Genomic DNA, 23233 nt, shown 5'->3' on the forward strand with positions numbered 1-23233 from the left:
GTTCCAGGACTACTATGAATATATTTGCCATGCTAGTGATGCATGCTGTTCACCAGATACAGAAAACTCTGCCTGTGTTTTCAGCATGAAACCTCTATTTTAACCATTTATAAGAGTAATTTATTTATTTTTCTCTCAGCAACATGCAAGCGCTCAGCCCCGAAAATAGTTGTCTTTCTGGAAGGGCTGAATTTCAAGATGTGAGATTAAGAATGAGGTTGCCGTACTGAACTTGGTTTTGTGCTCCTTACAACTAAAAATGATATTGCTTTTGGATTTTGTTATTTAGAAGGCCATAGTAATAAGCCTAGGTGTTTGTAAGTGATGGCTCCAGGTAAATGTTTTGCAAATCTTTAGCACATTTGTTCCATATATCTCCAAACATTTTGCAAACATAAAATTTTTTTCGCAATGTTGCTCTCAGGAAGGGGAAAGATACTGTGGGGATTGCTTTGTGCCCAGAGTGGTATAGCTTCTGCTGCACTGGACTGCAGCAGCTATTTTACAGTGCACTTGAATAACCACAGCTGAGTTTATTGACTTACCAGAAAGGGTGCGTGGATGGGAAGAATGTCAATGAGTCTGCTTTTTACCAAAGGCGCTAAGATTGAAACTTACCCCCTGTGTATCCTGCGACCTTGGGCTACAATTAATTGCAATTACCTTGTACTTACACATCCTTTTTCATCTAAGGGCCAGTATGTGAGCATAAGCTATCTCCTAAATTTCATTTGTACCCACATCCTACCAGTTTATAAATGGAAAAAAAGAGAAAGATGAGGAGTTGCATGCTGTCTGATGGGCTGGAGCAAGGTGTAAAACCTGGGCCCTGCAATTCCTTTTCACCTTGCTGTTACTTCTGCACTTGCTGCTCTTGCAAGTATCAAGAAACAAATAGTGAGAAGATGCTGCTTTATTCAGAGGCCTCCTGTTTTAACCCTAAAGAAAATTATCAGCAAGTTCAGTCTTGCACCGAGAAACTTCATTGCATAGTAGCCTAATTTAAAGTAACTATACCCTTCTGAAATTTTCATAGGCAGTACTACGTATTCAAGGCTTTGTTCAGCAGCACCCAAGGTCTCTCTGTGATGCATCACAGAAACAAGGATTAGAATAATATTGAGATTTGTCATGGGCTTGGTTATACAGTGGTCACTGTAAAAGGATCACTTTTACTAGAAGCAACTAGAAAGTGAAATAGAAGATTGCTCGTGGTTCACCAGTTTTACTGAAAAAAGGAAATAAGTAAATAAGTGAGGTAACTGGGTGAGAAATTCTGGTTTTTGAAAAATGACTTCCACCATTTGTGTACACAAGAATACAGGTGTAAATAAATATGGGAAGTGTTACCTTCTTAACTGCTTCCACCATTTGTGTAACCAATAATGTAGAATGTAAAGATATATGCTTCTCTTGATCAGACCTTTTGTAGTATATAAGAAGGTGTTTATCAGCTTACTACAACTTTCCTGTGTGAAATTTGTATAAACAGCCAGTATAATGCTTCAAAAGAACAGCCTTCTCACCAGGATTCCCAAAGTAATGAGCTCTTGCATAGCTGTCAGCCATTAAATGTGACAGATCACGAGAAACCCAGTTAAATTCATGAGACATCCAGACTGCACATTAAAATGAAAGGCATTTGGTACAATTTTAACCTGGGAGAAAATGAAAAACTGAGTTCTCCTTAGTTTGAAAAACCAATGAAGTGAGAGAGGGATCTGTTAGGTCCAATATTCCTTTCTGCTGTAAATCTGGTATGGTCCTACAGATTTTTATTTTTATTTTTATTTTTATTTTTATTTTTATTTTTATTTTTTCTAGACTAGTTTTAGTTATCTAAAGGCATAAAAGCTGTAATGGGAAACTTACTTTCCTGCTTTGTGCTTTGGCATTTCTGTGTATACAGCTCAAAATTGCAAGACCTGTATAGCATGATGCTGCTTTACCAGCACAGCAAAGTGACAACTGCCCCATCAGCAAAGTCTCTTATACCACTACAGACTCCCAGGTACTTTTTAGGTACTTTTTCCTCCAACATTTACTAGTTCAAATCCATTCATGTTAAGGTCTGTTATATGTTTATGCAATTAAGTGTCTGTGAAATTAAATGTTTAAGAAGAAGGAAGAACTAGCAAAGAAGAGGCAACAAACAACTTTTGAGACCATGTTAATACTTTAATGTAATTATCTTATGGATGAAGTAACTGCAGAGAGCTCTTTGTCCGTCACATTTCTGATGACCCAGAAAGTTTGAGTTTATATTAGTTTGCAGCTGTAGGCAATAGCTTCCTGCCAGCAGAAATTCAAGTGGTAATAATATCACCATGGCCAAAAAATAGAAAAATAGACTTTTCTGTATGAAATCTGTAAATGCAGTTTCCAGGATGTATAGGCTGACTTATTAATACCTGAAGAGAAATGAGCACCCCCATACTTCTGTTTCACAGGGGCCAGCTTTGCTGTTTCCTATGGGGCTGGTTGTGTCATGGTTTCTTTGGAGTGCCTTTTCCTAATTTTTCATGTGACTTCGCTAAAGTAATGACAACTCTTCTTATAGTATTACTCATACTATTTCATGTTGAAATCCAAATGTTCAAGACTTGGCTTTACATGGACCTGGATAACCTAACCAAAGGCCCTTCTTTCAGCAGGAGGTTGGGCCAGATAATCTCCAGAGGTATATATTTCCACATCTTACCACACATCAGAAGGATATTTTAGGCATATTATGAAATGTAAATCCTGGGCTCTGCTCATGGTTGGTAATTATACCTAGAAATCCAAAACTCTCAGTCTTAGTTAGCATTCAAAGCCATGCCTTGCGTTATATCATCCCAAGGATGGATTATAACCTTGTGACTTCATCACTATGGACTGTGCCTTCCACTGGCTCTGCTGCTTTTGGTGCTTCACTTCCATTAGCCAGCAAGAAATTGGACTCTAAGTGATGGAAAATCCAGGTTGCACATGAAGTCAGTCTTCAGCTGTGGGAGGGCATATTATGTAGGAGGTAATTGCATTCACTTTAAATGAGTGGTCAGCATCTAAATCTTGTGGGCAACTTAAGGAGCATGTGTGACCACTAATGAGAAATGTCCCCACTGCGAACCACAGGAGCCACCTCAGAGAGATGCAGCCAAACATAAGCATGGGCCAGGCTCCTTGAGGACCTCGTCACAGGCAGTCGATGCGGATCACCTGGCCTTCAATCACTACTTCTAACAAGCTGTCAGAACTTGCTAATGCTGCTTTTAAGTCAATGCAACAATTTCCTTTACTGTCTGTAGCTAATGTCTCATAAATACAAGGTAAGTTAAAAATGAAAAGATTAGTCTTGTTTCTGTTGAAGACAGGAGCATTTTTAATCTTAATTTCTCACCTACCCTTCATGAAGAATATATTCCACATGAATATCTAGTTTTCTATCCATCTTTTATGATATATTACCTACTTGATGCTATACTGAATTATTAAAGAGGAGCAAGGAGAAGGAAAAGGGGCACATTTACTTTCATTTTAACCTCTTGATTAGACAAAATCATCACTTTTATAAATCTTACATAGCCAACATCTGAATTTGTCTGCTTAAGCTTAGATCATCATAAATGTCTTGATGCCTGAGCACCTTCACAAACCTCAGCTTTGTTATAAACAAAGTTTTATTATAGATGATTTCTGCTAGCACTTCGACTCTTATAATGTCTACACCTGTGTTTTTCTTTTGTTGACGTGCCCAGAACTGCCAGGTAGTGTTATTAAGGAAAAATAGCTGTGATGGTGAGAAATTTAAAACCAGTTGAGGTGGTGGGTGCTGCATGGGCTGTCACAGCCTATGCTCAGCTGTGGAGAGCATGGAGGATGCAGCGCTCACCATGCTCGTAAGGTAGCTGAAGTGGGGAATGAGGATTATGATGTGCTCGTGAGTCAGCATTTGGAGGTGAATGTGATGCAATGGGGACGGTTGTGACTGCGGGTGGGGGCGGCAGCGTGTGCTGGGCACGGAGGAGTCTCGGGGGGGCTGTGCTGCCAGCACCCCGTCTCCTGCAGAATTCAGGAATGGAGAATAAATAGTGGTGGCTGGCAGCGCTCAGGAGGGGGAAAATACATTTAAATCATTGAACAAGACAGAAGAGCGAGCTAGTGGTGTAGTTGCTTATATCTTTTCCCAAAGAGAACATCAGGTAACTTGAAAGCGTAATTTAATTAATTAAAGCAATACAAGACAGTTTATAGGGAAAACTGAGGTGGAATCTGGTATTTTGGGGTGTTGAAGGACCCAGGTGGTTATAGACTTCTGTTTCCTCTTAAACAGGAGTTTCATAACAAGTGCTGAATCTAGCAGAATGTTTGCTAAGGAGGAAATAACTAAATCTTAATTTGTTTCAAGAGGTTTTTTTTTGTTTGTTTGTTTTTGTTTTTGTTTTTTTTTTAAATATAGTGTTCATATCTGCATATATATGTATTGATACTTATATGGGAGTAAAATCAAAACAGTGGGTGCTGTGGGATTTCAATATGCTTCTATCTGCAAAACAATGTTTTACTTTTAAAAATGTATTGAAATCTAGACAATCTTAAAACTGAAGAGTGTTAGTAGTGTTTACTTTCAACTATTAAATAGCAGTTGAAATGTTGCAATGAATGAATGTGGCCTACCTGATGTTCTCACCTGACCTTCTGTTTATGGGAAGTCACCACATAATAGTCTAGAATATATGTATATATGTATACATATATTATATATAAACAATATATAATTAGAAGAAAGTTGTTCCTTACAGTATGGAACTTATTGTATAGAAACTTGAGTACCTACAGCTGATGCTAATTAACTCTCCAGCCCAAGAATGTGTACAGCAGTAGTGATGGCAAAGACAGGAGAAATGTGAAATATGTCACAGAAGATTTTACTTTAGCATGCACCTGCTAAACATGAGGAGTCAGATCTTTGGCTGATGTTAACCAATAGAAATATCTGCTTTCAGAGGAGCTACGCTGATTTACATCAGCCGAGAATCTGGCCAGGGACATTACTGACTTGGCATTATGGACATAGCAGCTGGTGCTGACTTGTTAAGAACAAAGGACCACATGCCAAAAAACCTATTAGAAGGGTCTCCTTTGAAGTTTCACTTCATCTGGTATAAATTTAAAATTGAGGAGGTTGTCAATTTTCTTTAGTCTAGACGTTTTGTGTCGTTGGATCTTTGTCACACTGCAATGTGACCTTCATGTGCTGTATCAGACGCTGAGAAGTTGAGGACTTGTCATTATAGATGTTGAAAACTCAGTGAGGAATTGCAGCCCTCAGTTGTGAGTAACTCTAGAAGACGCTGCTGCCCTTCCACACAGACCCCAACCTGTGTGATGGGCAATAGCAGTGGCCCCTCCTTATCTTGGAGCTTTTTAATTCCTATTTAGGAGGAGATGTCCCCTATTTTCAGGAGGGCCTTTTCACTTCTACAGAGTGAACTCTTGAGCTTTGGTCCTTGCTTCAAACACTGGCTGCCAGTTGCCCCCTCCTCTGGTGTGACAAAGGGAGGGGTGAGGAGGCTCACTGGGTCTAAGAGGAAAAACAAGGGAGCAGTGTGGTGTGGCATTCCTTCTTAGTCCGCTCATGTAGAAAAACTCAGGGACTCAGAAGAGTGATGTGGCCTTATGCCCCATTGTATGGACACTGACCCTGGACAGCTACCATTGGAGGTCACAGGTGCTGGGGGCAACATGATGCTCAAGGCTGGCTTCCAGTGACAGGACTGGTGCTTCAGTGGTGGTTCATTAGATGCCCCAGTGACCCTGGCTGTGATTAGAACACTCATAGTTATCTATGTTGCAATTTCTTTAACAACTTCTCTGCAGTTTCAGGCAACAAGTAGCCATGGACCTTTGGGGTTTGTTATTATATGTCCGTAATGATATTATGGACGGCATTTCCAGAAACGAACCTGCTGAGTTAGTATTATTTTCTCCAAGACAATCATATTGTCTGCAGAAGACGCAAATTAAAGTTAAGCCCTCCTGGTTTTGGTATGTGAAAGTTAAGGATTTTTCTATTGTTCTCCATCCTGTTCAGAGTAGACAAGAAGAAACCATTTCTATGTTGGGCTGCCAGAGTTGGTAAAAATGTGAGACAATTTGAAGTGAAAGGATCTGGAGGGGGCAAGTCACTTGTCAGCACTCAGGGAAAGCAGTGGAGGACTGGATACTAAAATAAATAAAATAATGATTAAAAGAAAAAGAAGGGCTATGTGTGTTTGGTGAGTGCATTACGCCACTAGAGTAAAGCGCCTAATTTTCCCCTTCTTCACACTTGGTTTAATGTAGGAGCAACTCTTCTGCAGTCTGCAAAATGAATACTTGGCTCAGTCTGGCTGTGGTAAATTATCAGAAAGAGCTGAACCACTAGGTGTCTTTGACATGATGAGAATACCAAGTGGTTGATGCATTTCTCACTCTGCAAATCACCATTTAAATGTTTTAAATCAGCCTGATATTTTTTTAAAAGGCACACTGCATCAGATTACTTCTTGAATCGCTACAATAGCACGCGATAGCTTCTAAGATGACATCCTTAAAATGCAAGCATGGACATCCAACTCCAAGATTTTGTTATGCAGGTGTTACGGAGAACGTCTCATAAGTACAGCAGCAAACTTTGAAGTTTTTTCAATAGCCATTCATCTGGTAGTTAATAATATGAACAGAGATCCTCTCTGTCTAAGGACCAGTTGCCTGGGAGTCCTTGGTTTGTTAAAGACACAGTTTTGGTGTAGCACAGCCAAAAGGCATGACAAGAAAAATGATGATTCAAGGTATGACTCTAAAATCTAAGATCGATTTGCGTCAGTGAGAAAATAATTATCAGGTGCTTGACCAACCTCCAAATTATACAAGGTTTCAGGAGCTGGACTCAGTGATTGTTGTGGGTCCCTTCCAACTCAGGATATTCTATGATTCTATGAAAGGTTTAATGAAAAGGGAATATTTTTCCTTTTATGCTGTCCCAGCACATAGGAAGCAAAGGGGAAAAATGTTAACAAAACATACAAACGCTGTTCTTGACTAGCTGGGTATTGGTAATGCACTGGTGCAGGCAGTCGAATCAAATAACGTAGGTGGATTACTTCCTGACCACTGAAATATTCTGCAGCAATCGCACACTCTCATGAGTCAGAGTGTAAGACGATCTCCTGCAGGTGCCAGGCAGGAGCGTTTCCTTTTGGCTGCTGTAGTCATTACAAATTACGCTCTTATTCCACCAAGCTTCTCCGTGCGCCGTAGGAATCGGTGCATCACATCCTGTCCTAAACACCACATCGCTAGGTATTAGCTCCATATTTAAAGTGGCGTCCGCTTATTTAACACCGAGAGAGAAGATTCATGAATTATTTGTAAAGTGTTTTGAGAAAATAAATTGGAAGTCGCCACAAAGAGACTTATTGCTAGGTGCCGTTGATTAAACGCATTATGGGATTGTTTGCTCCGAAGCCAAGGGTTGGACTACACTCTAATTTTGCCAAAAGCCTTCTGTAAACAAGCTGCTTCTTGACATCAAGAAGCTCTTCCTACTTTGGACTGATTATAGGTTTGAAGCTTAATAGCCCTTAGGTACACTTGATAAGCTTTCCTTTTTAAATGATTACAACTTTCTACAGTCAAATATTAGCTTTTACAAAAAAAAAAAAAAGGCAGCATCTTCCTTCATAGAAACGTGTCCACAGTTATCAACATCATTTTAAAATCCAATGAAAATAACTAGAAAAACAACAAAAATAGTGACAATTTTTTAATCTAGCCTTTTAGCTTGAGGTGCTATTGATATAGCAGAGATAATGAAGCTTCATCCTTGCTGGGCAGGGTTGTTTGAAGGAGCATTAACACAGGTACAATGACATCTTCACCAGGAGTAACAGCGTGGCTGATTCTCTTTGGTTAAGCTTGCAAAGTTGCTTTGCCTTTCGGTCATGACAGCTCCAGAACTGGAGCTGAGGATGTGGCCAAGGCCTGTTTTTTCAGGATCCAGCCTCAGCTCTCTATTGAAAAGTAAACCTTGTTAAGTATTACATTTTGATTAGGGAGCACAGGCAGAGCTACATTTTTGTCAGGATTTTTTGCAACACGGATAGTTTCCGTGGATGTTAATGCTGAACAGTCCTGACACTGCCTCTTGCAAACAAGCCATTTGACAAACATCAAAAGGTAGTTTGGGGCATAGGTCTCACTGCTGATCAGCAGAAATTTTAGTAAAAATGTCTGAATTTTGTAGCGTTCCTTGCTGACTGTAGCTTGTTGACTGATTAAAAGCAATGTCCTTTCCTCAGCTGTGATCTGAACGATAAATTATCCTTCCTATCTTCCATGCCTTGACAAACACTGAAATAACTAATAATATTGTCACTTCTCTCAGTGTTTCCATTTTTCTGTGTTACCAGCCTGTTGAGATGATGCAGTCTGTTTACTTATAAGACCGTATGGCTTAGCAATGGTAATGCTTGATGCATGATAGGAATTGAGTCATCAGTCTTTGTCATCAGTAGGCTGCAGTCTTGGTTTGGATTTTGGATCACTGCTCGTACAACCTACGCCTACGCAGGCCTGGGTCTAAATCTCCAAAATGGGAGAAGTTTCTTACATTTAAGGTATATTAATTGCTGACCTTGTCTGCTTGGGGTATTGGCATTGTCAGCTCCCATTACGGAGGTCTGGGAGAGCTCAGCAGCCCAGGGCATGGGGCTTTTACTAATAGAAAAGAGAGAAGGGGAAAAAAAAAAAAAAAGTAGTTGGTGTATAGCGTATAATGTTGAGCCTGCCTATAGTGGTGATGCTTGATCTCATTAAAGACACACAGCGAATCACTGTGTGTCTTCTTCCCCAGCCATGTCTTGTCAGGCTTACTTGGTGGTCGTGGAGGATTTGTGGTGCTGTGCATCTGCTAAGATGAGCTTTGGCCTTTCAAAGAAGCATTTTGTCATGAATTGTCAGAAATCCACAGTGAAAGACAAGGAAGAGAGTTACATGAAAGTATGAAAAGCTGCTTTATCCTGATGTAAAGAGGAAAAAAAAGGAAAAAAATGTAGTAACGATGGAAAAGTGTATATTTGCCTGAATTGACAATGTTTTAAGGAAAGGCAAGCTTAACCTGCTCTAATACAAGGTCACTTCCTGTTAGCAAAACCCCCTGAAGGGAGGGGAGGAAAATGTAAAAAGATACTTTACAGTAAAACAATATGCTCATTTTACTCAGAGATCAAGGATTCTTTGGAAAAAAAAAAATCTTTTGAAAACCTAGTCTTAATTTTACAGAATATTTTTAACTCCTCCAATGTCATATGATTTTCTCCAAGTCATTCTTTAAGAACTGAACTGTTGTCTTTTTGGTTCTTGCACAGAGGCAAAAATGACTTATCTCCAGATTCAATTATGATTTTGTTCCTTAACTTTTTCTCCTATAGGCAGCTGAGCTTTTACAACTCGGATACCTATTCACTGAATTTTACTGACAGCGTCATTCTGCTTTCCCTTTCTTCGAGTTTTGTTCTGTTGTATCTCCCACGGCATTGCACTTGCATGTCTTTGTTCGTTAGTTTTAAAGTCTTTCTTCAGCTTGGATAATAGAAAAAACATATATTACTAGTCATCCAGTTGCAATTCTAGCTATACTCAGAGGGGTATATATATTTCCAGTTTGCTGCGTGGGGATTTAGATATATGATTCCAGATAGTCTTAATGAGAGTAACAGCCCTAATTCCCCACACGGCATATTAAAAACGGATCCTGAACGTACAGAGTGAAACTCTGTGATCTTACCTTTCAGTACCTTTGCTTTTTTTTTTTTTTTCTTTCCCCGAATATCATTTGCATCTGCATTTGTTAGTTAAGGTAATTGACAGCTGCTTTGAGGATGAGAGAGTTGGTCTTTGGAGCCCATGTCTGCGTTGCTTTGCTGTGTTTTCCTGGGGATTGACTGCACCTGGGTGGATTTTTTTAATTGAAAGGTTAATTCAAGAGGGAGTTAGAGGAAAGATTTTACCAAATTGGCTCTGTTATTATTCTGATTGCCTTCAATGTCAGACAAGAACAAGGTGCACCTTTTCTTATTACCTTAATTAATTACAAAAAAAAAAAAAAACCAAAACACAAAACCCAACAGAAAAAAAAACACCACCTCCACAAAACCCTATTGTGTATCTGGTAATTGATGTAATGACTAAGATTTAGTTATAATACTAATACAATATCTAAGGTAGACGATATTCCTGCAGAAATGGTGCAGTGTTCTTATAGCAGAATTTCTTAATTATTATTTTTTAATTCTTAGACAGCCTTTTGTTATGATAAAATGCTAAGAAACAGCCATCACCTTTGTGTAATTTCAGATCACGTTCCTGTTTTCATTCATACCTGCATTTTGTTTCTCTCCTAATATGTCTTCGCAGGGAATTCCCAGACCTTGTGGGCAGAATGCCGCTGGTGGCACTTCCTTTAGCGGAGAAAGGGCGCAGCGTGGAAGGGAAGGCTGCCTCCACTTGTACTATATATAAGAAAGTTCCTGGGGCTTAATTTCTCTGTTTCTGAAGGTTACTGTACTTACACTCAGCAACCAATACTCACAAGTACCTGGTCTGGTAGTTAGGGGTAAATGGAGGATGAGTACTCCAGGCACCTCTTCTTTCCTTTGCTCCCCCCCCCCCCCCCACCTTTTTTTTTTCCTCCATGTTTTTTTGACCCATGTTTTCAGATGTTACAGAGGAGTGGTGGCCAGAAGATGACTCCTCTGCCAGCTCTGGTCCCCAATATTTTTTCTGCCACCTTTCAGCCTGTTCTCACCCCCCTGATGATAGTTTTGGATACCGGTGCCTAGCAGTAGCAAATAGCCTGTACTGGGAACACAGCGGTGGTTGTTGAGCAGTCTGACAGTCTCGGTGAAGAAGCTGTTTGGCTTCACAACACACGCATTTGTTGCGCAGACCATTTCTAGATATGAAGGCAAATGATCTACTGCGATGCTGCTTTGGATGAGCAGGAACTCTTCTGCTTCCCACTTTTCAGTCTCCTCTCTGCTTTCTGCTGGCCAATAAACTATTTTAATTTAAAAGATGATTTAAAGAGATAATCTGTTTTCCATTCAAGTTCTTTCTGTGGCTGAGCTGCCCTCCTTCCTCCCACCCCCCTAATTCTAGTGTCTTGGCTGCCTTTGTGAAAAGACTTCCTTCTCTGCTGCTCTGCAGTTACTTAATGCTACCTGCTGCTTTCTTCATCTTCTCCTACTGTGCTGCCTGTTTCTACCTCTTTGCCACAAACACTCTTTGATGCCCATGACACCATTAATCTGTCTCAATGTCTTTTCCCTCTGTATGTCACGAAAAACTTGAAGAAACACAGTATGTAACCGCAGGTACAGGATCGGTCAGGGACTGGGGGAGCAGAGCACTGCATGTGCATGAGCTCCAGCTGAGGGGCTGTACAGAACTGAGTCTGCCTGGTTTGTAGAGAGCATTTGCAGCAAAACTGTTTTCCTCTGAGAGGAGCGAGATGAGGTTTGACAAAAGAGAAGGCAAATATTTGCAATGTGTGAAAAGCAAGGAGAAAAATCAGTTATACCAGAGAGAAGAGGGAGAGCTTGGATGCTAGATTACAATTTGGGAGCTTTGTGTGCACAGCCTTGCTTTGACCAGTTTTTCTGTATGGATATGAAATTTCTTAGGATGTGGCTCATCTCAATGAATTTAATTAGAAAAAAAGTTATTTTTTCTGTCCATGCTGACCTTCTGGGATTCCTCACTAGAGGCTCCCCTTGGGAGCTGACTTCTCCCTGTATTGGCAGTTCAGTTTACAGAAAGAAATGTGAAATTATATTAAAAACTTTCTGATCTGCACGGTAAGGAAAAGACTAGAAGCAGTACCTTCATGTTCTTGATTTTCCCAAAAATACAGGAAGACCAGCACAAAGCATGAGTTATTCAGACCATTAAGATGTGTAGGAAACCATTCTTTTGTGGCAGAGTTTTTTCAATCTAATTAGGAGTAGATTAAGGACTGGGAAAGTGACTTGAAAATACCCCACACCTCACTGCAGGATTTAATTTTACCTAATGACAATAAGGAAGGGTTTAACACAGTGTGCCACTTCGTCCCTTCTTGTTGTTGGATGAGAGGACAAAGATAGAAGCAATCTTCCTTCTGTCCTCATCTGAGACACAGGGAAGAATTGTTTAGAGAGGGGCAGCTGTTGAGAATGAGTCAGAGGAGAGAGGAATTGTGTGGCCACTTTTTAAAGTGTTTGTCGTGAAATGCCAGTACTTTGTAAAATGTCTTATGTCCACATAAAGAATGGGACAATCACTGCCTGGTTTGTTTGTCTTTATGGTTAGGTCTGAAACCAGCTGTGTTGGGGTTTTGTTTGTTTGATTTTACCTTGCACCTCCCAGATCTCCCAGTTGCCTCGGTTCACCAAATTTTTAAAAGCTATCAGTCATTTCCACCTACCTAAATCTTCAGGTCTTCAGCCAGCCTGTGACTAGGACAGCCATTAGTAATTTTTGCACAGTATTAAAAAACAAGAGCAGAGTCATGCTGTGTTCGTGGCTGCGTGGGTGTCTGCCTTTTAGGAACCTCTGGGAGTGGTTTATAGGGACCTAAAATAGTTCCCATCTGCTCTTTCTGTCTTTCCTCCCCCTTGCTGATCCTGATGCCCTTTCCATGCTGTTCCCAATTCTTTAAATTCCCTTTCCTGATACCTTTGTTATTACTTCCTCTTCCTCAGAACTATACCTGAGATGCACCTATGAGAGCGGTCACTTCTGTGTGCTCATGTACCCGCACTTTCAGTTTGCTAGGGTTTTGCTGGCAGTAGTGGCGGTCTGTTTGAATTGTCTCTCAAGGTTTGCGTAGCATTGAGCTTACCCGATGAGCTCTGTTGCTTTTGACATGGCAAGGCCCTGCAGTTGTAGCTGCTGTGCAACATCCTTCTCATGAAAACAATCTCAGGGGAAAGTGTATCTTGTACAAATTGGACATTTTGCTGCTGGTTCCTGCCATGGTTTTGTAGAGAGGTAGAACGTGAACCTTAACATGCTGGAGATGAGTGGTACTTCTGAGGAAGCCACCCCCCTATGGAGAACTTAAAACCCTGATTCCAAACCCGTGTGGACCTCAGCTTTCATCACAGCCATGACTGGATCCATAATTATAATTTTTGACCAGGTTTAACCAATCTGAAAATTTTCTCTCAAGTGAATAAGAGACAGGAGAAAACCACATGGCATACATTTGCATTAGTGTGGAAGGAGTCAAGAAACCTCTGTCTATTGGAGTGTATATATATATATATTATTTAGAATGGCAGCTTATTTTTATGAAGAGTATCCTCTGATTATTTCTGTCAGTAACATTTTGTTGCAGTACAGCTGCATGGCAGTCATGATAATATTTGTATCAGTTACAACTTTTGAAATATATGGCTAAAAGCAGTTTCCAGTTTTGCTGGAAATAAAAATGATGAGGAACAGAGGGCTGAAAAATAATAATAGAGTTCCTATGCTATAGATTTTTTTTTCCTGTTTTTCACAGGAACACAAATGCCGTCTGGAAGCCAGAGGAAGCAGTGCACCACCACCATCAGAGGCACAACGGCCTCTGCCTCTCTTCTGGATACAGCATCCAGAAGGACAACCGCTGCTGCTGGAGGCTCATTGAAAAACAAAGATCCCTCCAAGGACACCTCCATACCCAAAGATATCCAAGCACAAGGCATCCTGAAACCAAGAATGTCTGTCTCCAAAAGTATGTGCAACACAAAAACTTCATCAAGAGTCATCTTGGAAGAAAATGTTCACAGGCATAACCAGCTCCTAAAAAGTAAGGTACAAATCCTGCTGTGCTTGTTAGGAATATGGTTTCAATAATAAGATGAGATCAGTCTCAAAGAAAAAAGTGAAATAATGGAAATTCAGTCCATTTTTGTCTAGCTCTAAGTGCTGAGTATGAGTCATCTAGCGAGAGATCCCATCAACTAATCAAACTGTATACATTGCTATGGTTAATAGAAAACAAAATGAAAATGAGAAAGATGGGTTTACTTTGTAGGTAGGTTCAAGAAAATCTTGAAAAAACATTAAAACTGCAGAGTCAAGCACTCCCAGTCTGACCAAGAAACACCGTAACCGAGGTTATTTTTACAACCTTGTTTAGATACCGTTTACCTCTGCAATCTCTTTTTTTTTTTATCAGCAAGCTTTCAGCACTTAAACAATACTTTCTTCTAATTCAACAGCTATGTGTATGTCTTACTTCCCACATTTGTACAAACAGCTAAAATGGAGATGAGTAGCTGAACTCATGCATAAGATAGTTTTGCAGAAGGCAACTGAATCATACTATAGATGAATTTGGCTTTAATATCAATAGGTTTGTAAGAAGTTTACTCCAGCTATACCTTAACAGTGCTGTAATGGTCATATATCCCTTTTCCATATGGATTTTTTTTTTTTTTTTTTTGTAGGCAGGTAGGGAAAACATTTTCATTATTGACTATAAAGGTAGAGAATATAACACTCACTTAGGTGAGAGACGCTGATATTCCTGCTTTCAGTGCAGGAAGTTAAATCATTTCACTTCACTACCTAAATGTGACTTTGTTTTAAGAAAGTGAAGCATCCACGGAGATTTATTAAAGATAAAGTTAATTGACACCTCTGAAAACTCAACTTATTAAAAATTTTAATTTCATGTTCACAGGTTTCAATTTGTTTTCCAAAAAGTATTACGTTAACAAGAGCAGCATTAGGGAGGAAATACAGTTCAAGCTTTTATAAGGCAGATGTACCCCAAACAGATCATTTTAACATTTTTTTAAGTACAATATAATATGTACAATATGTCATAGAGAGGAAAATATTTTAAGTTTATTGTAACCAAAAATTGAAATAAAACAGTAATGGGCTTTATTCCCAGATATTTAGTTCTAGAAATCAAATTATTTGGCAAGGAAGAAGTATTCCAGTTTGACTTTTCAAAATACTGCATATGGACCTTTTCTGAAGTTAATTTGTTATTCTGGATTACATTTAATTTTGTTCTCTAAATGAGAATCTTGTCAACTGTCTGATTTTTTGAGTACATCCCCTCTTTTGGTCCGAACTTGTGCAGGAAATATCAGTAATAAAGCATTAAAGCATAGTCCTAAGAGTAGAAAATCAACTTTTTTTCTTGATGCAGGACTTTGTGAACTGACAGCTTTCATAATAATTTGATAAAATGCATATTAAGCCTTAGTTTATTAGTTTTTTCATGGAGTCATTCAACTGCCTAATGAACACATAGAAATGATAGAAAGCAAACCGTATTATCAGCAAATAAAAAAAACAAGAGTAGGGTTTATGAAAGCCTCAGTGTGGTCAGAGATATGATATGTGATAAAGATCTATAACATTGTTATTTCCTGCGATACATGCAATAAATTGAAATAAACTGAGCTGCAGCGTGATATCCTCTGCTTTCCATAATGCAGCCGTATTAGAGAAGCGTCATGCTTTTGGGAAGTGACTACCATCAAACGGAGCTAAGCTTCAGAGCAGGGTAATTACGCCTCGATGCGGTGCCTGGCTTAATGTGAAAGATACTCTGGGTGTCACAGGGCAGTGAGTAGCACCTATGATTAGATTTGATCTATTCTGCTTAATGAGGCCTATTAATAACACCTTGGCATTCTTATTTCAGAAATTGCCCTCTCTGTCTAATGAGGTGGAAAACCCAATAAAAAATTAACCATGCACTCTTAATGAACTTTTAAATCTCTTGAAGGTGATTACGAATCTTGTGGTTCAAGTGGCAAAACGGAGGAGCATGAGGAGGAGGAGCGGGCTCGAGCCAGCCGGGAAGCTCTGTCTGCACCTCGCTGCCTGGATGCCACTCGTCAGAGCCGCAGCGCGCTCGCCCAGCCAGATGTCAGCCCCGAGCCCGAGAGGAGTCCACCCGCCCCACTGACACTGAAGGTAAAATACCCGCTGTTTTTATGGGTGGGCTTAATGTGGGGAGTGATTTTTATTTTTTTTTTTCTCATGGATGGTGTTGCCGCTGGGAACTGACTGGCGACAGAGGTTGGCATGTCCTTGATTTTTCTCCTTTCTCGTGATGTTTGGTTGCTTTCATTACTTGCCGAGATTTGCTGGGTTGCCTGGTTGGGCAAGTCCCAGCTGCCATTCCGTGGAGAACCATGGTAAAAATTTGGGGTTTACAAAGGTCCCAAAGGTGCTTTTGAAATCGCACCTTGAAACTGGCGTTTTCCCAGTTTTGCATGACATCCAGTGCCACCAGCGGCTGCCATAGGCACGGCTGTGACCCAGGTTGGTAGCAAACAACATCAGCAGACCCAGTGTTTTCCTCCTTCTGGTCCAGTGCATATCTCAGAGCAACCTCTGTTCCTGTCCTCTGCCCTGAGACATTCCTAAACGTTGAAGCAGCCTTTGACTGGAAAGCATTTTCTTTCTGGATCATCCATGAATGGATCTGCGTGATAATCAAAGTAAACAGGAAAGTTTGTGAACTGTCAGTGACAAGCTGCTTTGGAGATGGGGTGAGACAAAGAAATAGGCAAAATGTCAAGAACTTGAATAGGGGTAACTTATAAAAATGTGTAATTCAAAACCTTTTGGACATGTCGTCTTATTTTTATATTTTTCCTAGAAATATTATTCTTTGCCTGATGTGGAAATATACACACTAAGGCAGCTTTCTAACAGTGAAAGGGAGCAAAGGCAGATAGGAAGACAGTTTGTGAACTTTATTCAGACCAGCAATGATTTTCATGGGGAATCTCTTACTAAACCCACTTAGATGAATACCAAAATTTTGTTCTTCCTTTTACTAAAATGAAGTGTTTTCTTTGTTTCGTTTAGGAAGCACTAGAAATTCACAAGCCTCAGTTCATTTCCCGTTCGCAAGAAAGGCTGAAGAAGCTGCAACATATGGTCCAGCAGAGGAAAGCCCAGCAGAATGATGCTCCTGTAAGCAACCAAGGAGCGCTTCTTGTTCGCAAACTTTCCTCAGCATCTGCCTCAAGCAAAAAAAAGCAATACACCATTCCTCACCCGCTCAGCGGTAAGTTGAATTGTGACCAGTAATGGTTCTGTACTTGTTTTTGAATCCTTGCCATGTGTATAGTATTTCTGTATTAATGCTGTGAAAAAACATGAAACCTGCTGCTCCTGTTTCACCCGCCAGTGTGCCAGCATATGTCCTGGTGCTCAGAGAATAAATTCTCTGAAACACAGAGACAGGGTTAGTGGACATGGGGTGCTTCATGGCAGCCTTCCTTGGGGGCGTTTTGTCATTGTCACATTCAGTCACTTTCAGCACAATGCAGGTTGCTGCTCGTTATAGAGGCGTTAGCAATAATTAGCATTTTGTACCTGCCACAGCTCACAGAAGGACTGATCTGGGGTGAAAATCCCTGTTAGGGGGACAGGTGGGGTTTGGGTGTAGGAGTCCCAGTCTGCTCTTCTCAGCAGGTGGGCTTGTCTTGTCTGCCCAGCAGCTGTGTGCATGGCTGCTAAATCAGCACATCTAAACTCTGTGATTTCCTAATTTGAATGATTAGGCTGTTTTATTGCCCTAGTGGTAAACAGCCTCAATATCCAGCAGCTCCCTCCCAGTAGCATCTCTGTAAATATTACCTAGGCACAGGATGTTAAACAAATCACTTACACTTTTTTTTTAATTGCCATCTGGCTTTTACTTAATTCAGTTGACAAAAGAAAAAATTTATTTGGTTGGCGTTCCTCTTAACTTTTTGGTTTTAAACTGTGTCTCTGAAGCCACATTATTCTGCTGAAAAATAAAACAAATAAAAACATTAAATAGCCATGTTACAGTTAAGTCTGTCCTCATCTCTTCTTCTGACAAAGCCTAAGCAAGCAAAAATACACCCAAATGATCTAACAGACCAGCAATGGTCTTTTAGACCATGGACTTTAGGATGAAAGGCTAATGACTCACAAAGGTCAGTAACACTCACCAAGTCTTTCAATGAGAAGGTGATGAAGCTCTAATTAGTGTACTGGCTTGTAATTTTTAAGACAACTACATCAGCTCTGCTCATTCCCCCTCAAAATTATGTTATTTTTCTTGGCATGTTTAGCATAGGGGAATATTATTATCTATGCTGTTTGTTCTGGTATGGTGGTGTCTAACTTACATACGTAATGGGATTTCCAGTACAAGCTAAATAAGCATATATAAACAAAGCACAAAACGTGAAGTGTGTGTTAAAGAGTCAATAAAATTTACTCCCCACTTCAGTTATCCAAGGTAATTTGTTTGGCTTCAGATGGCTCAGGGCCATGCTGCCCAGCTGCAGTGTGGTGTGGGGGCTCTGCCCCAGCCCCAGTGAGGCCTCCAGGCTGGAGGAGTTTGTCAGAAGAAGTGGCAGGTATCTCCTTCTTTGTTTGGTCATCTTAAAAATCCCCCCAGACTGTTCTGCAAACACTTTATGAAACAAAAAGTTGAAAGGTTAAACCTCGTTCTCCTTAAATGATGATTAATTTTTATGCTGGTTTAATGAGCAATAAAAGCATAATATTGAAACATATGCATTATTCATTCAAGTAAATTACTATTTCCCTCTCTTAGTAGTTGGTCATTAAAGATAAATTTGTCTAAAGAGAATCTTTAGTTTCCATAACTCATCTGCGTTCATGTAGCCGCATGTAATTTCCTATTTGCAAAATCTTAATATTTTTATAAAGAAGGACGTGTCACATGTCTGTTGTTGAAGAATAACTGTAATTAATGTTGTAAATCCTAGATCTCCGATAAAGCACAACTGTGTGGGCTGCAGTTCAGAAGGCTGTGTGTAGGAGTGTACTGAGCATATTTAATTTGCTCTGAGTCCTGACAATTGGTATTTTAGGACTTCTCCTGGTGGATGCTATTGTGCAGAAGGATTAGTATCATTAATGAGTCCCAGAGCATGGGATCTTTGTTTAGTACAGATGTTCCTGAACTTTTTTGGCTGCGCCTCTTACAGAAGAGACGAGGGCTTCCCCTGCATGCTCGCCAAGGGTGCTGGGTGCCTGTGTCCTGCTGGTGGCTCTGCTGGTGACAACCCCTGTCCCACCGTGGTCACAACCCGCTCCTTCCCTTCTGCCTGCCCCTCAGGTGGGAAGGAAGGGAAGTTGTCATTTGCTGTCGTCATTATTCTGTATTCTCTGGAAAAGCCATTTTAGCACGTAAAATGTGCTTTTCAAGCAAGGAAGGGCTTTGTGTCACATTTAAAGAAAAAAAAAAAAAAGACAGATCCAGCTCATGAAGCAGCACTGTGACTAGGAGGGCGGATGGGAGATGGAGAGGGAGGAGAGCAGCACCACCTCCCTTGGCACCAGCTTCTTGTTTTTATGGGCCTAATGAGACCATGCCCTTCCCAAAGCAGGCTCCCGGGCTGCATGTCTACCTCATCCCTGTGCCAGCAACGCCAAAAGCTGCCTGCCAGCCACATTGGCTGAGCAAAGGCAACATGGCAGGGTTCATCCCTGACTATTGCACTGTTTCATAGCCAGCTTTTGAAGTGGCTGAGAGCCTGGGATTTATGCAGATCACAAAGTGCCCAGAAAAGGAAAAATACCATCCTACATCAAGTTGTGCCTTTAGGTCCAAAGTCAAAGTCCTAAATGCCACCTCCCTCTCTGGCTACACCCACTTGTGTGTCAGTGGTGGTCCGGGAGCAGCTGTGACACCAAAGCCAAGCAGGGGACGGGGCTGGTGACTGCTGCCCAGTGTTGCGTTATTGCAGCCATGAAGGCCAAACCAGCTATTAGACATCAGCAGCCCTTAGAAGCCAAGGGAACTGGGCACCAAGCACTTCTGAGCATGCAGGACAGTGGCTCTGCCACATCTTCACAGCCTCTTAGTGTTTTGGTTAGTATTAGCACTGACGCTTCTTCTCCTTGCTAGTCTGAAAAACCTCTGCCAAACCCAGCCCTCCTGAAGCTTTCTTGGTCTCAGAAGCAGTCTGCTCTTTCACGGCAACACGCATTGAAACCACACTTGAAATTAAGAACCCAGGAGAGTAAAATGAGTACCTGGAAACTTGCTTAAGCATAAAGCATCGTATTGATGGCATCCCTAGGCCTCAGGGTGTGATCTTGTGGTTGTTTCTCTTCAGCCTGATAGCTTCTGCTTTGCTCCTTTTTTTTTTTTTGTCTTTGGGATGTGTGGAGAGGTCTTTATGGCTTCAAGATTCATAGGGCTCATTGCCAGCACACCCTCATGCATTTTCCAGTGATTTTCATAAGGGCAGGTTGGCTGGGGAAGGTAATTTCCACTGACCCCGACACAGCGACCCCAAGGATGGATTATAAGTGCGTTTGTGGCTGGGCAGGAGGAGTGTGTCTGTGCGAACCCCAGGATGCTCACAGAGCACACTCACCACAAGCACTGGCAGTAACACTAGCTATCCCCTTCCTTTTCCACCTCCAGAGGACATTTCCTGGCCCAGTTCCCCATGTGCACATCTGCATCTGTGCAGAGAGAAGTCAAGGTGGGACTGCCCCATCAGATGGCAGCCAGCTCTTACTCAGGCATAAATGAGGGGGGATCTGCAGCCTGAGATGTTTCCCTTCTGCACTTCATAAATTTGTCGCTATTTCATGTAATCCCTCCAAAATAAGCTTGTTACATGTGCTTCTCTCCTGACTTGCATTATTTCAGTGTCACCCAGAAGAAAGACCATGACCTTCAGAAATTTTCCTCTGCCCAAAATTGTTCTATCAGGCTAAAATGACTTTATTGATAAGATGAAATTATCGGATAACGCATTTTTCCAGTGTTTTGACAGTGTTGTTACAACTTTACGGTTTCTTAAAGAAGAAAGAAATAGCTGGCGTTCAACATCATTTCCATATAAATACCAACATCTGTGCAGCTTCCGTTTACCTTCTCATCCTCAAAAAAAACCCAAGTTGTTTACGATTTTTAATTGTAATTCGTGAGTGGGATTTTACAAAATGCTAAAAGTAATCTTGGAAAAATAAAAATGTTTATCCTGCAGAAGATTTTATCGTCACGAGAGCGCTTTGAAGGCAAAGAACATGAAACTCTCACACTAGCCTTTGTGCTGGATAACGTGTAGTGCTACATTTTGAGAGTGCTAATTAGTCCAAGATAGACTACTCGGCTGTTGACTATGTCGAACAAATTAGAGATCCCACTGTGATGAACTGAATAGAAACAATGTTCAAATAACTGGATTTAAATCTCGAAAACCGTAATGTAATTACTTCAGTGACAGGACTACCAGCTGTTTATAGGCCTTTAAATCTGCATAATGAACAGCCTTCTGATCTTAGTGTACACAAGCACTTTCAGAGGTTTAAAAAATTTCCCAGGCACATACGTTTTTTTCATACCTTCTATTTTGCTTTCCTTTGGGAGGGTGGTGGTTCGTTGGAAATAGCACTGTAAGTGGAAAGTTGCCATTCAGCTCCTACTGACGTGCCTGCTGTTCCTCTGGAGTATTACTTCCTTTGGAGTATTTGGAGTTATAGTATAGTATATTATTTGGAGTTCCTTTGGAGTATTACTCCAAATCCTGTATCTTTAGTAATTTGGAAACAAGTTTATATCTCCTCAGCCATGCTTCTAAACCTTTCCAAAAAGCCTTATTGTAACTTCAAAAGCCCGGAGGGCAAGGGATTGCTGGTTTTGTTTGTGTTTTCAAGGAGATGGTTGGAGGTTGTTACTGGGACTGCAGATTCAGTGGGGAGAGGAGAAGACGGCAATCAGAGAACTTGCACTGAGTGCAGCCAGCAGCTCCTGCAGCTGTAGATGTGCATCCTTGTGCTCTTCAGATGCCATTGGTGGCTGATGGGATGTTTGCAGCCACCTGCCCATCTCTTCTCGTATATGACTTTAGTTGTGCCATTGCTCAGGTTTCTTTTCCCTGTCAATATTCATAGCTAGCGGTAGTGCTACTGATCCTGTTGGCGCCTGGCCACTTAGTTAAGGCTGACAGTTCTGAATAAAGATTAAGCTGCAGTCAGGTAATTGAATTAGGAAGAGGGATGGCCTATTTTTATGATATTATTATCAATCACCTTGATTACGGCGGTGCCTGTGAGTCAGCTAGACGTGGGCGGCACCTTGCAGGTCACTGGCACCAGGGGACAAGGTCCTCTGGGGACTTGCTGTGGTGGCAGGGGAGGAGGTGGGTGTAGTGAATGGGCTGACCAGCACGTCCCTTCTGTGTCCTCATCCTTATGAGTGGGGGGAGAGAGTCAGCATCTGTCCAATGCAATAGTAACAGGAGAGAAATAGGAAATGTATAGGAGAGCCCAGGGAGGTGAGCAAGAAGGACAATTATAAATAAGCAAGACTGAAGTCAAAAGCCTGTGAAAGTGTGTTAGAGTACATTGCCAATTAATATCAAGCAGAGAAAATCCAGCCAGCATTGCAGAAAGCTTTTTGGGCATGCGAAAGCCCAACTTTCTGGGTTTCTGGAGCTGTTAACAATGGGGTGAACATCTGAGAGAGGCCCCTCGGCACAAGGGGTCTGTGTCCCAAGGTGTTGCCAAGGAAGGTGGAGGTAAATTGAAAAATCTTCAAATATAAAGTTTTCTGTGCAAACAATTACCGTGTTGAAACAATGTGCATTATAGAGGGTGACTCACAAAGTTCAGTCAAATTGCTGGGGGATAATTTCATTAGGGTCTTGAAGTAGCCAAATTGAAAACTGAATTTTCGATGACGGACTTTTTAATCAGGGAGTAAGAGGTCTGATTTCATCCATGATTGTAAACTGAAACTAAAGAAAACAGGACTGAGAGGATGGTGCAAGTTTTACTAAAGATGGAACAAACCTTTTGTTCAGTTTGCCAAATCTGTCATACATTCTTCATTAATGCCTTTTTTTTTTAATGGAAATTATAGGCTTTTCAATACTATATGCTGTAGTCAAACAGGAATGAATTGGGAAGGCCAGGTGAGATAATTTTTTTTTTTTTCTGGATGAAGTCCATGAATATTCAAGTGTCATTTGGATAGAGGGGACTGGTCTCCCATATCATGTCCAAAATGAATTTATCATGAAAACATTTCCATAAACCTGTAGTTTTTAATGTTTTTATAGACACTAGTGACATTTTCCATTGCTAAAGCTGAAATACTAGGGAGGATCGGAAGTCTCAATAGCCGCAGTGTAGGCCAGACCTGAACAGCCCATGAACCACCTGCCTTTGG

At 40.9% G+C, this 23233-nt stretch overlaps 1 protein-coding gene across 1 annotated transcript in view; it reads left to right on the top strand.

The window, feature by feature from the left end:
* The window catches only part of C7H10orf90 (chromosome 7 C10orf90 homolog), a 63748-nt gene that overhangs the window by 34833 nt on the left and 5682 nt on the right, over positions 1 to 23233 (top strand). The window contains exons 4-6 of the mRNA XM_050711999.1: positions 13574 to 13861; positions 15806 to 15996; positions 16900 to 17101. Coding sequence (XP_050567956.1) covers positions 13574 to 13861; positions 15806 to 15996; positions 16900 to 17101 — 681 coding nt within the window. The remainder of the gene's footprint in view (positions 1 to 13573; positions 13862 to 15805; positions 15997 to 16899; positions 17102 to 23233) is intronic.

The sequence above is a fragment of the Cygnus atratus genome, chromosome 7 (genome assembly GCF_013377495.2).
Source record: "Cygnus atratus isolate AKBS03 ecotype Queensland, Australia chromosome 7, CAtr_DNAZoo_HiC_assembly, whole genome shotgun sequence".
NCBI classification, from domain to species: Eukaryota; Metazoa; Chordata; class Aves; order Anseriformes; family Anatidae; genus Cygnus; species Cygnus atratus.